Here is a 13,729-nt window from a genome sequence, read left to right on the forward strand (position 1 = left end):
TAGTTTTGCCTCTTTAATTGGGGCAAAGGTCTGAACAAAGATTTTCTTTCAACAGAGGAATGATAAGTAAAACCTTGTGCCGTGGCCAACACCATCATAATGAATTCTATGATCTCTTCAAAGAAAGTGTGATTAAAATATCTTAATCCCCCAAATTACCAGGAAGGTCCTAGGTAAGCGGAAGAGACAGGATTTGAACCCACATCCTTTGAATCCAAATCTAGTGCTTGGTCCTCTGTAGTGTATCGCATCCCCTAATTAATTCTGCCCCCAAGACTCTGAGATTAGTAGTCTATACCTTACTCGATGAACTCAGTTAGCAACAGGAGGGCTACTTAAAGTCATCCCGGGGCTGTGCAAAATCTGTGCAAAGTATTACTATAGAAAGTGTATAACTCATATTTTGACAGCACTTTATATAAGACCTAACTTGACATGAAGCTATAGAAGAATCGATGGAATTTCTAAATTGGATGTTCCTCAAGGAATCCCCCTGGAGAGTAGAGACTATCTTTGTCTCCTCAACAGAGGAGAAAAATCACACCACACCACAACGGTAGACTTTGTAAAATTTATTAAAAAAAATAATAATTTATGTCCTTTGCAAAACAAAATGTTAATGCTCTTTAACTAACATAGTAAAAGGTAATATAATATATAATATAATAAATCAATATCGGAGTTACACCAAAAATGATTCCAAGACAGGTCAGGGAATTCCTGGTCCTTTCACCAGAGTGGTACAATATCCAAAAGGTCCTTTCTGGCATAAAAGTTTACCCCACACTTCAAGAAAATCCAATATACAAAAATATAGATGCAAAACAGACAGATTATAGAGTTATTATTTGTGTTACAAAAGGACTCTTTATGTTATAAAAATGATTCCTCTCATGGTTCCTTTAAAAAGTTAACTCCACAAATTCATTGAAAATACAATTGCCAAAAATTTGATCCAAATCCAATTTTTTTTCCAGTAACATCTATTGAATGATGTGAGGTATGCCTAGAGTCAGTGAGGTGGTAACTAAATTCGGCTCTTGAACTAATTTCGGTATATAGGGTCCATCGCATAAGAAAGTAGCAGGGACAAAAGTTCCTTCAATCTTCTGTTTCTATCCTTCTTTCCCTTTAGATTGGAAGCTCCTTGAGAGCAAGAATTTTCTTTTGCCTCTTTTTGTATCCCCAAAGCTTAGCATAGTGCCTGGTACATAGTAGGTGCTTAATAAATGCTTATTTACTGACTCTTGATTGCCTGATTTCTTTGCTCTTCTTTATCTCACTTTTTGTACGGTACTTTCTTTTTAAGTCAGAGATTATATTAACCTGGTTAGATCTTTACTAATGTGCTACATAGAGAAAAAGAGAAGGGAATCTAATGATGGGGAGAGACTAAAAACTAGGAGAGTCAATCATGTTACCACAACTTTAGGAGAATCTATGGAGGCAGAGTGTGTTCAGTTGGGACTAGAAAGCACCAGCAGTTCTGAAGAGCTGAGGTGGAAGTGGGGTGCTTTGTGGCCCTGTTCCCAGTAGTCGGCGTCTGACTAAATGGGCAACAGAAGGGTAGTGCCCAGCCTGGCCCCAGAAGGTATGCCCTGGATGAAGGAAGGAAGATGGCCTATTTGTCACACTCTTCCTGGCCTCCTTCAACACTTTGATAGTACTTCTCACAAAACTCTTGGATTCGGCTGCAGGCCTCCAGCATCATCACTTCAGGGACTGTGATAACCACTCGGAAAAAATTGGGGTATTCAAAGCACTGCCAAAAAAAAAAAAAAGATGTATGTTAGCTTTGGAAAATCTGAGCCTGGAACAATGCTAAGATAAGATTCCTAAGACAGTTCATCCCCTAAGTTACAAAAGTCATTGACTTAATTTTAGATGTTTTGGGATCAGGTTGTTGTTATTTGTCCTTTGTTCTTGAAGAGGACCATGACATCATGAAGATGATGACATGACTTGCAACTGAATTGGATTTAAGTGAGGCAGGGCTGTGTAAAGTCACCAGCCTCACTTTCTCCTCTAGAGCCATGTATATCAGGACAACTGGAGATGGCCCCTTTGGGGTAAGGAACCATTCAGCAAAGGGTCAAGTGGAAAGTTTGGATGTTAATTTAAAGGAAGAAACATGGCTTCCTTTCAATCCTAAAACAAAGACTCTTGCTGTGTTCAAGGTGCTATGCTAACTGTTGGGGATACAGATCAAGACAAAAAATCATTGCCTTCAAGAAACTCACATCATAGTTAATAGATCAGAGTCAGACCCAGTCTTCAGGTATGTGTAGGTTGAAGAGGAGTGAGGAATGGACCTTTGAGATCCTGAGACATGTACTTTTGAGTCCATCCAAATGACAAGGAGTTTAGGGAAGTCAGGAAGGTCCTGGGCCCATCAAGACCTTTCAGCAATATGAGATTATTCTGTTTTTTTGTTTGTTTGTTTTCTTGGTGAGGCAATTTGGGTTAAGTGACTTGCCCAGAGTCACCCAGTGAGTGTTATGTGTCTGAGGTCAGATCTGAACTCAGGTCCTCCTGAATCCAGGGCTGGTGCCCTATCCACTGTGCCACCTAGCTGCCCCAATATGAGACTATTTTGATAGAGACAAGACACTCACTCACCTTTCCTGGAAGACAGAAGACAGATTGCTCTGCAATTAACCTCTCGCTGAATTCGACATCATTTTCAAATTCTGGGAAATGTTCCATCTCAATGCCAACCTATAGGTTGAAGGAAGGTAGCAGGAAGAAGGAGACAGACACAAGTGAAAGGTTTTTTCCAGTTATAAGGAGGAGTGAGGAGGGTCAGCACAGCCCCGAGAAAATGTCCAATTTAACCATCTTCTGACAATAGCTAATATTTCTAGAGCAAGTTAAGGTTCACAAAAGGCTTTAGGAAGGTAATTGCTGTCCCAAAGCCCACTGGTATGGGACTTTCTCCTTATTGGTGGAGATGAATGCCCAACCCTGGGTGAAGGGTAAGGTAAGAGTTGGTGAGGGGAGCTTCAATTGTTAGCCAGTCCCTGCTTTGGGGACTTTTCAAACAGGAGTTTCCCTTGGGGACTCTTCAAATGGGAGTACCCCTTTAGAAGTCTCCTCCCTTCATCCAGGGCAGGGTATTCATCTCTACCAATCAGGACAGAGTCCCATACCAAGGGGCTTTGGGATAAGAGTTACACAATTATGTTCTCATTTTATCTTCACAACTACACTGGTGCTATTATTATCTTTCCTATTTTATAAATGAAGAAGTTTAAGTGACGTATAAAAGGGGTAGGCATTAGGGGAGGAATCTTAACAGAAATCCTGAAGCTGTATCAAGGCATCATTAAGACTGATGCATTCTTTTAGGAATGGAAGGGTTAGTAGAAGAGCAATTATAAAAGGTTACTATAAGAAGGGTTATGGTAAAGGTATAAAGACCAAAAGTAGTCTTTGAACTTAATGAAGAGTTTAGTTCTACCTGTTAACCTGTTAACCAGTAGTTAACTACTGGAGATGAAATCGCTTTAGCCACTGACATAATAACCCTTTTTTTTCATCAAGTCTTGAATAAATCAAATTGCACTTAGGCATGCATAGAAAAGAAAAGGAGTCTCCTCTATGGGGACAGTTCTAGCCCACTGATTAGTCCTCTCTCTACTAAGACAGAATTGAAGCCATTCAGAGAGGAGTGTTTCTAGTCTATCTGGCTCCCCCTCTGACCCAGGATATACCATAGATTGATCCAGAGGTTGATGGAGATGAGCTTACCATGAGGTACATGGCTCCAGAAGGCTGGGTAGGCCGGAGTCCAGGAATAGCAGCCAAGGCCCCATAGCACAGGTCAGCATTTGACTGTAAGTGGCAAGAAAGAGGCCAAAGATCACAATTTGAGGACAAGGAAAATCAAGCCATTCCAATGAGCACCATATTCAGGGCCTAGAGCCTACATTTGTTTGCTTATGAAAGGAGTCATCAGGGCAAAGATCATGTCCATTCCACTCTTGGCTAGAATGAATGGGATTGCCAAGGGCCAGAAAATTATTCATATTTCTGTATCCATCCTGATCAAGATGGATGAGGGAAAGGTAGGCAATCACACCCAGACTCAGCCATTTTAATGACCTTCCCAGGATTAATTATATTGACTGCTGACAGGACCACAGATATGATGAGGTTACTCCCAGGGTTCTCTATGAGCTTTTTCTTATGGATCTCTCCCTTTCTCCAAAAATGGGGGACATCTGGGCCTCCCTTACCTTGAGAAAGCTTAGGGTATTGTGGTAGAATTCTTGAGGCGTTCTTCTCATGATGCTTTTTAGTGCTCCCTGGACAATGGTACAGGGTCCCAGGATCCTCTGAGTCAGCTTCACCAGCCCATCTCGGATCTTCAACATTCCAGAAAGTACACTCAGTACCTCCCAAATCACCCCTATCTGGGTAGCTCATATGTTGTCAAGTCCTTGCCTTTCCATTTTAAGGAAAGAATCCAGGACAGTCAAATCTTCATTCCTCCCCAGGGTCCATTCCTGACTGTCTAGAATTTACTACTATGCCCCTTTGCAGGTACCTTTTCTTTCCTCCCCCTTCACCTATCAGTTTTCTTTTTCATGTTGCCTTCCCCCATTAGAATGTAAGCTCCTTGAAGGCAAGGACTGTTTTTCTGCTTGTGCCTGGATTTTCAGCACTTAGCACAATGACTAGAATACAGTAAGCACTTAATAGATGTTTCTTGACTTGACTTGATCCCAAAGTGAGAGAAATAAGATTTCTTCACTAACCCAAGCAAAAGGAAATTGAGTTTGGGGTAGGAAATGGAGTGACAGTTGCTTTTCTTTATTCAGTATCTTCCTCACACCTTGAGCCTCAGGTCACAGGGTCATAGGATCATAGATTAAGAGTTAGTAGGTCACACTTTTACAAAGGAAACTGAGACCCAGAGAGGTTAATTAAGGGCACAGAGATCATAAGGGGTGAGGTGGGGATCCCAACCAGAACCCCTGACTCCAAATCTAGCACACTGTCCATTGTATGCATTCTTGTTACCAATGCTAGAAAAAAAATCGCTTCAAAAAACCCCAAATCTATCTCCCCATAGTTGTATGTGCAAGACAAAGAGATACATATATGCATTTGTGTGTTGGAAGAAGGGATGTAATTTCCACTGAACGAGAGATTCTTCTGCCCTTACCTCATTACCAAAGATGTTTCTTCTGTCATGGATCAGAATCCAGCCCAATCTCCAGCCTGGAACCAACCAACGCTTAGCTAGCCCCCCACAGGATAAGATGGGAACGTTGGTGCTGAGGGAGGCCAAGGGCTCATATTTACAGTCCGAAAGTACCTGAAGAGGAAAAAAGTTCATGACATTTCTTGTCTGCTCTCCTAGGGATCTCTGTCACCTTCTATAGACAGGATGGTCCCTCAGATTTATGTTATCCTCTTGACCCTTCCATCCATATTCAAAAGCTAAGGAATGATTGGGAACTCAAGGAGATTGGGGACTGAAATTGATTCTACGTGGGCTTAGACTCTGGCTGCTTAAAGATGGCTGGCCTGGATGTATGGAAGGAGGTTTGTAAAGAAAGGAATATGACCCAAGCCCAATAATACGGAACAGGTTCCATATTGAATCTGTGTGAGAGAAATGAATACTAGCAAGGCATTCTGTTGTGGTAGAAGACTCGGGAAACTTGTTGAAAGGAGTACTAAGATTAGAGAGTATGACATATAAGAAAATTGCTCAGGGGTGACTTTTGTTTGCCTTCTAAAAGGTATAATATAAAGGTGATGATTCCTTAGAGTAGGAACCCAGAGTGAGTCTTTTGCCCAGTGCTCACCATGTCTCCATAGATCTCATCAGCCAAGATAGGAACACATTGTCTTGCAGCCACTAAAGAAAGGAGAAACACGCTCAGATCACTCTTTTGCCCTAGGGTCCGTCAGGATTCAAATAGTCAACAAGTCCTGCATTATATTACATTTTTGCTATATTGTCTTGTAATTTTTCTCAAGTCATTGCATACATGTGTGTATCATTTTCCCAAATGAAATTATAAACTCATTGACCTGTTGAAATATATCCTCTAATCCTTTTTTTTTTAAATTGCCTCTAGTACAGACACTATCAACTTTTAAAAAATCAATTAACTAAAGCTATTTAGAAGATAAGAAAGGAGGAATAGAATTCCCTCATCTTGCTCCTTCTTTCTGTGTGTGTATATATGTATATGTATGTATATGTACACACGCGTGTGTGATTATCTTGCTAGGTCCATCACATTTGCCTCTACCAACTCCCCAACTCCATTTGCCTCTATCTCAACCCTAGATGATAATCTTATTCCTTGCTTTTGAGCCCAGGCAGGGGTTCTTCTACTTTATTCCACGTGCAGGGGAAGCTTTCGACAGATCTCCAACTGGTCTGAGCCCAGACTAGAGAATTCATCTTACCGGATAGGATTTTCTGGAGATGGTTTCTGCTGAACACTGAACCACAGGGGTTTGATGGGTTGTTGACAATAAGACACACTGTCTTCTCATCAATCAATGATTCCAAATGCTTCAAGTCAATTTCCCAAGACTTTTCTGGCTGGAGATGAAGGAAAGATTACAATAGGATCTGAGAATTTCTTGCAGGCTTGGCTGTTTTCATTTTGTCTTTGTATTCCTAGCATAATATCTTGCATATGACACATTCTTGATAAATACTTTTTGGAATGAATTTAATTGGAACTTTTGCATAATAATTACTTAATATAATATTTAACTTAAATGATAAAATATATTTATAGCTTTGGCTACCTACTCAGTACCTTTCACCTCTGAAAAGTGAGCAAACCTAGTCATATCTGAGTCAATACTTCTGAGATTATGAACACATGCATGTTCAGTGAAGGGACAGAGATGGTAGAGTGGAGTTAGAAGGCCCAAGTCTGAATTCTAGATTTACTAGCTGTGTGGCCTACATGAAGAACAACATAATCTCTAAGGTCCCTTTCTTCCATAACACCCTATGAGATCCTAGAAGTTCAGGGGGAGACACAATCAATCAACAAGCATTTATTAAGCACTTACTATGGACCAGACCCTGTACTAGGACTGAGGATATAAAGGAATGAGGTTCTAAAGAAAGGCAAAAGCAGATCCCTGTCCTTGAGAATTCAGGTTCTAATGAGGAAGAAAATGTGCAAACAACTATAAACGTACAAAATGTAAACCGTTCACATACCCCAGTGTGAATGGGGGGGGGGGGTAACCCCAGAGGGAGGGCACTAAAGCAAACAACTGAACAATGAAAAGGATAAACAGGGAAGAGGATGTTTGGGGACAAAAATCAGAAGGAAGGAAGAAAAACCCCAAGCAGCCTAAGGAAGCAGAGCAAAATTCTAAAGGTCTTGAAAGAAACTAAGTTAACGAAGAGTAGAGAAAAATTGACATTAGCTACTAGACAATAATAGATCCCTAAATTCTTACACATCACTGAAAATATGGGGGCCCCATGTGGCTGAGCTTAGGAATCAATCAACAAATGCTTAGTAAGCGTATGGAGCTCTGAGTGCCTTATATAGAAAGCGCTAATATGTAAGTGATAGGCAATTATATATAAAATAGGCAATCATATATAGGAAGGCAGAATGAATCAGCTCTGTGGCAGGGTTCCTGTCACCAATTCTATTCCTAAAATAAAGGAACCTCCCCAAAGCGTCTTCTTTCCAAGGTTCGCCCAGAATCTCACTCACCAACAAGTTGTAAAATTTGACCTCAATCCCCATGGATTCAGCCAGAGTCTTATAGAGAGAGAAGCCGGGTCTGGGTATCAGGATGTTCTGTCCTGGGTTGGCTAGCACGGCTAAGGCAAGCTCAATGGCTTGGCTACAGCCACTTGTCAGAATGACATCCTGCACAGAACACAAGGGGTTAATTAAGGTGGTGATTCCTGGAGAACAGAAATAGGAGAACAGACAGGCATTCAAGAGTTTAACAAAAAGGAGAGAGTTGGGAATAAAGAGAAAGAAGTTCATTCCTGAATTCTAGGTAATGATAGTCTATCTCAAATTTGTATGGCATTTTAACATTTGAAAAGTACTTTCTTTCCAGCAGGCTTCAAGGTAGGCATTATATCAATTTGTAGATGAGGAAACTGAGCTTCGGAGAGATTTAGTGGTTTAGCTTCAATGACCCACAGAGCTGGGATTCAAATACATGTCTTTGGCTCCAAATCTTTCTGTTCTACCACATTGCCTCTTGTCAAAGCAGTGTTGACTATGCTGAGCTAAAACCAGAAAATTAATAGGTTTTATGCATATGTGTATATGCATGATATAAATACATTATGTTTTTGTTTTTGGTTTTTTTTGCTTAGGCAATTGGGGTTAAGTGACTTGCCCAGGATCACACAGCCCAGGGACACACAAGTATCAAGTATCTGAGGCCAGATTTGAACTTAGGTCCTCCTAACTCCAAGGCTGGAGCTCTATCCATTGTGCCACCTAGCTGCCCCATAAATACATTATGTAAATATGCATATCGACACATACGCACTGTGTACATATGTATGTGTGTATATAACTTTATTAGAAAATTGGTCATGCCTCCGAGCTAGCCACCGTGTAAAAATGCAACCCTGATGGAATTGGGAAAAATTTCCAGTTGATAATGTCCTTGGACTTCCTCACTGGCTTATTTGCTCCTGGCTAGAGATATGATATGGATGGCAGAGGGGGGCCTTCTCTCTTAGGAAATACCAATCAAAAACATCAGAGGGTTGGTGGGGGATGAAGTTAGCACCAAGCTTGGTGCAATCATCAATTCAATGTACAACTGCAGTCAAAAGATCTTAACCACTTAATTCCATCAAAACTCAGTTTTCCCTACCTTTGGCAATTGTTGAGACTATAAACAGTTATAAACACTGAAAATAAGTATAATTCAAGGTATCAAGGACTTGTAATTCATCAGTTTGGGAACTTCCTTCACCAATATAGATAATAAACTCTCTATAACTAATTTATAATCTGTAACTATAGTCTTTGAGACTGAGGCTCTGGTGACTTGCCTGCAGTCAACCAGCCATTGTCAGAAGCAGCATCTGAACCCAAGTCTAGCATGAATAGCCACTAACCATGATGGTTAGACAATATCTTGTCATTTTAGTGGACTTATTTTTTTTCCAAAGTACTTTCACACATTCTCAAGCATTGGGTGGCTCCATCCACTAAAAGAGTCAACACAGGATAATGCAAAGAGCTCTAGATTTAGTCAAAAGGTCAGGGTTGGAACTACGACTCTAACCCTTAGCAGCTCTATCCTGGGCAAATTCTTTAGCCTCTCTTAGCCTCACTTTACTCATTTGCAAAATGGAGATAAAGATTCTTATATGACCTTCCTTCTTTACTGAATTATGAAGAATGTGCTTTGCAAACTTAAAGCCCTATAGAAATGCAAATTGCTATTATCATTAATCTGATTAAAAAGAAATCCAGGGCAGCTCTGAGCTAATTACAAGGCCCACACTAATTCATCAGTAGGGTTCAACTCTTTGTGACCCATTTGGGATTTTCTTGGCAAAGATACTGAAGTGCCCTTTCCTTTTCCAACTCATTTGACAGATGAGGAAACTGAGGCAAATCAGGGTTAAGTGACTTGCCCAGGGTCACTAGCTAGTAAGTGTCTGTGGCCAGATTTGAACTCACGAAGATGAATCTTCCTGACTCTAGGCCCAGTGCTCTATCCACTACACTACCTCACTGCTTATGTCAGGAGGTACCAAAGGAGAATAAAATATGTCCTGTAGCTGGCAGGGGGCCAAGAGCAACAGTCATTATTAAGAACCTTTGTAAACTTTGGTTCCTTGACCTTTATATCTGATGACCAAACTCCTCCTACCCCGTAATGTATATTTTTCTATTTCCTAGCAGATATCCTGCAAGTACCAAAAGAAAAAAAATAAATTTAATGCAGCATTATCAACATGATCACCATTATCATGCCTTGGAGCCAAGAAGACTTGAATTCAAATCCAGCCTCACTGTATGATCCTGGACAAGTCACTTCATCTCTGTCAGCCTCAGTGCCCTCCTCTATAAAATGGGGATAATAATAGTACCTACCTCCCAGGGTTGTTGTGAGGATCTAATGAGATAACATAGGTAGTCAGCCTTAAAGTGCTAGCTATCAAAATCCCTAGAGATGCTAAAGGACCAGGACAATTAGCCCTCTCTTTATTTCTGAGACTTTTGTGATCTGGAGCTAGAGATGGTGGGGTTTGCCCTAAATGGAATCTCAGAATAAGCTCCCAGCTTCGTTTCACTCTGTGTGGTGGAAGTCTCCAAAACTGCCTTTGTTACCTTAGCCTCCAGGGGGGCCTCTGGACAGTGGTAATAGGAAGCAATTTCCTCCCGACTAGACAGATAGCCTGGAAATAAAAGGAGAGATCAGTGAGTAGAGGGATTTCCTTCTTGAACCTGCCAACAACCTCGGGTATTAGAAAACAGACCTTGCTATGGACCCTGGGCAAATCACTTAAATTCTCTGTGCCTTAATCTCCTCATCTGTAGAGTGGGGATATCAATAGCCCAGAGCACATATTGGATAATTTCATGCCTAAAGGAAGCTGCTTAGATCCCAAACTATGTAACCTGAAGATGATTCCAAGAAATAATTTTTTAAAAAATTGATTTCTCTTAGGTCTCATTGTCTTCTCCTTAGCATCATACCCTTTCTCCAAGGTCTACAACTAGAACCAGCATGGCAGCCGTTGGGATTTGACCTAGGCTCCAGCTTGTACTAAGTGCTCTGCAACCTTCTGCTACTGGTGCTCTTCTTAACCTTCACTTCATTCTAGATCTCTGCTTCAGCGCTCTGAAACCTGGTTTTCTCCTGAGTACACGTCTTCATGTGTGTTCTTCGAGGATAGATGCTCTTTCATAAACCTTGACATACAGAGCCAAGGAGAGGAGTTGGCATATTGCTGGTTCCTCAGTTTCCCTCTCAGACCTTCTCTAAGCTACCACCTCTCTTTATTTCAAGTTGACTCCATCCTGCCCAGGTCCTTGCTGCTATCCTGATGGCCCTCCAGTTACTCTCCCTCCTACCCAATAAAAATCATCCTTACAGGCTTCTCCACCTGAACTCCTACCTCCTTCCAACTCCCTGGCTTTCCTAGTCCTTCAGTCTCCCCAACTCCCAGGACTTCTTTTCCCAGCCATTTCCAACCATTCACAGGAGTGGTTAAGGAGTCTTGACTCCTTTTCCCTCATTCAAATGAATTTGCCCCAGGCACCAGAACATCTAGCTATGGCTCTGGCTAGTACCACAATTAAATCTTAAGAATCTTAAAACAGGAAGAAGTTCGGGGAGGGCACAAAAGGAGTTCTTTTCATGGGGTCAGCAAGTTCTATTCCGTAAGCCTAGGGTGGGTGCAGGAGAAAAGGGAAGGGAGGGAGGAAATTAGCAAAGGGTCAGTCCCCACCAGATAAAGAAACCTCAGAATCAGTAACAACATGACCATAAACTTATGTGAGAAATGTAACACAACAGTTGGTGGTCATGCTACATGGGGTCTGAAGGAAGTATCAGGCATTTCTCAAAGCTGGGTCTAAGATATCAATTTACCTCTATGATTTACAGTAAATTCCCCTAAGCAGGAGTTCTTAAACTGGGGGTTCCCAAACTTGGTTTTTAAAAATTATTTTAAGAACTGTATTTCATAAAATTGGTTTCCTTTGTAATGCTGTATTTTACTTCATGCATTTAGGAACATTGTTCGGAGGAAAGGTCCATAGATTTCACCAGCCTGCCAAAGGGGTCCATGACACAAACAAAGTTAAGAACTCCTTCTTGAGAACCTTCTCCCCAGATCCTTATGCTTATTTCGTTTTAGCCTCGGAATACCAAGACAGAAACAGAGAGCAGAATGAAGTCTAGTAAGATTGAAAAGATGGGAAAAAGCATTGGGAAGAACTAAACTAAGTAATATTAGCAAAGTGGAGGAAACTTACCAATTGATGGAGCATAACCATTATACTTTCCCGAATCTAAGGCATCCTTCATGGCCTGAGTAACTTCAGAATCAGTAGCGAGGTTTCCAAATACAGTTGGATCTCCTTTTTAAAGGAAGAAGGAAGGGAACCAAGATAAGATTAATAATATTCCAGAACCAGTGAACAATACAGGAACACTCTTCTCCTTCTAGGTCCCTCCACCCAGCAAGAGATCTGAATTTTCATCTCCATTTTTATTCATTTTTATCCCTGATAATCAATGAAATAAACTTAGTGAATGGGGAGTTGAGTTCCCCTTCCCTTGTAAGTGATGATCTAGTACTCACCTATTGATAAAGAGATCATGGTTTTATTAGAATTCGGCTCCACTTTCATGCTATCTACAATGGCTCTGATGGGATTGAAAGTTTTTTTGGACATATCAGAGGCTCTCACTGCCCATCTAGCCTTATTGCCTTTCATTTTTCCTAAGACTGCATTTCTTCCATTGATGTTTCTGTGGACGTCCAGGACAGAGGAAGGATCATGATTGCCATTCATCTGGATCACATAAGAGTCCATTGCTAAATATGCCTTTAGAGAGAGAAAAAAAATCCCATGAATATTAAAATATAGGAAAGCCCCTCTACTTTGTGTTTGTACACTAACATGAAGTCAATTTCCTGATGGCTTCAGGCCTTTTTTGTGAGTTCATTACTTTGTCCTCAACCACCGAAGACAGCTTCCACATGAATGAGAAAGTGCTAAGACATCTCAAGTGGGAAGGAGATCCAAGGTATTTTTAAAAAAGTATTTTGAAAGGCATATTCCCAATGACAAGAAATATTCAGAGATGAGTGCCTGGTGTCAGCAAACCAGCCTCACTTGGGGTCAAAACTCATCCTGTATTGTTAGAGGGAAGGTACTCCTTTCATCATTCACCAAAGTGGTAGGAAAAGTTCCCCCCTAAACTTCTGCTCCTCATTGACTTCCTGTTGAACTGAAACTAAGATAAATAATTTCAGGACTTCAGGCTCCCAATATATGCTCCGTCCCTTGAATGGACTGGCAAACCAAGGGAGATTCTCCCTAAAGCATGATAGACTGGCTCCTGTCACTTGTATAGCCAAGTGGACAATGTGCTAGAAGAATAATAAGAGCTAGATATTAAGAGTTATTAAGAATTAGATATTTCCTGCTGTGGAAAAAGAAACAATATAAAAGTGACTGCAGTAGCATCCCCTGAATTGTAAACAATAGCAAAAACTAGGATTTTACCTTTTAAGAAATGGGACTGAAGCCTTAAAATGACAGAATGGATCTGAAAGTTTGCTTCTTTCCCTCTTGTCAAGTTGCAGTGATAAACTCAGAAGCAAATCCCAGCTGCTGAAATAGTCCCCACGAATGGGTGTCAGCCTTGAAAACCATTCACAATTGGTTGAGGGGGAGGTTTCTATAATACTCCTCCTCCACTTCCTTGTCAGGGACTTGTTCTCACTTCAAACAACTGGAATCTTCTAAATTAACTCTTTATAGGACATGGAGGGGGTGAGAGGGGAACAAGGATTGTTAAGGGTTGCTAAGTTTTTCCTTGGGTACTTACTGAATGACTACAAGGTGGGACTTAAGGTAAGCCCCTTCTATGCGACTGCCCAAACATCCCTGAGAGACAGATATCTTGAAGAGAAGTCTTTTCTTCTCAATCCAATACTCAAATTATTCTCTTTCTTGAGTGATCGCTATATTGGTTGTTGAACTGAGACGAC

The 13,729-nt window shown here is 40.9% G+C and overlaps 1 protein-coding gene across 1 annotated transcript; it reads right to left on the reverse strand.

Moving 5' to 3' along the window:
* Positions 1 to 557: 557 nt before the first annotated feature.
* Positions 558 to 13,343, reverse strand: TAT (tyrosine aminotransferase). The gene is made up of 12 exons (XM_027847758.1): positions 13,242 to 13,343; positions 12,311 to 12,557; positions 11,982 to 12,086; positions 10,329 to 10,396; positions 7,722 to 7,880; positions 6,433 to 6,571; positions 5,820 to 5,872; positions 5,171 to 5,323; positions 4,239 to 4,367; positions 3,751 to 3,834; positions 2,620 to 2,718; positions 558 to 1,762 (listed from the first exon to the last, which is right to left on the reverse strand). Exons 2-12 carry the CDS (start codon positions 12,543 to 12,545, stop codon positions 1,622 to 1,624), a joined length of 1,365 nt encoding a protein of 454 aa, XP_027703559.1. The 5' UTR covers positions 12,546 to 12,557; positions 13,242 to 13,343; the 3' UTR covers positions 558 to 1,621.
* Between the last annotated feature and the right edge of the window lie 386 nt (positions 13,344 to 13,729).

The sequence above is a fragment of the Vombatus ursinus genome, unplaced genomic scaffold (genome assembly GCF_900497805.2).
Source record: "Vombatus ursinus unplaced genomic scaffold, bare-nosed wombat genome assembly UNPS02005286.1, whole genome shotgun sequence".
NCBI classification, from domain to species: Eukaryota; Metazoa; Chordata; class Mammalia; order Diprotodontia; family Vombatidae; genus Vombatus; species Vombatus ursinus.

Coding starts and splice junctions, on each gene's coding strand:
- TAT (XM_027847758.1), bottom strand. CDS start 12,545: ATGGACTCTTATGTGATCCAGATGAATGGCAATCATGATCCTTCCTCT. Junction 6,572..7,721: donor TCAAATTTTACAACTTGTTG/GTGAGTGAGATT, acceptor CTTCATCTCCAG/CCAGAAAAGTCTTGGGAAAT. Junction 5,324..5,819: donor ATGAGATCTATGGAGACATG/GTGAGCACTGGG, acceptor TTTCCTCTTCAG/GTACTTTCGGACTGTAAATA.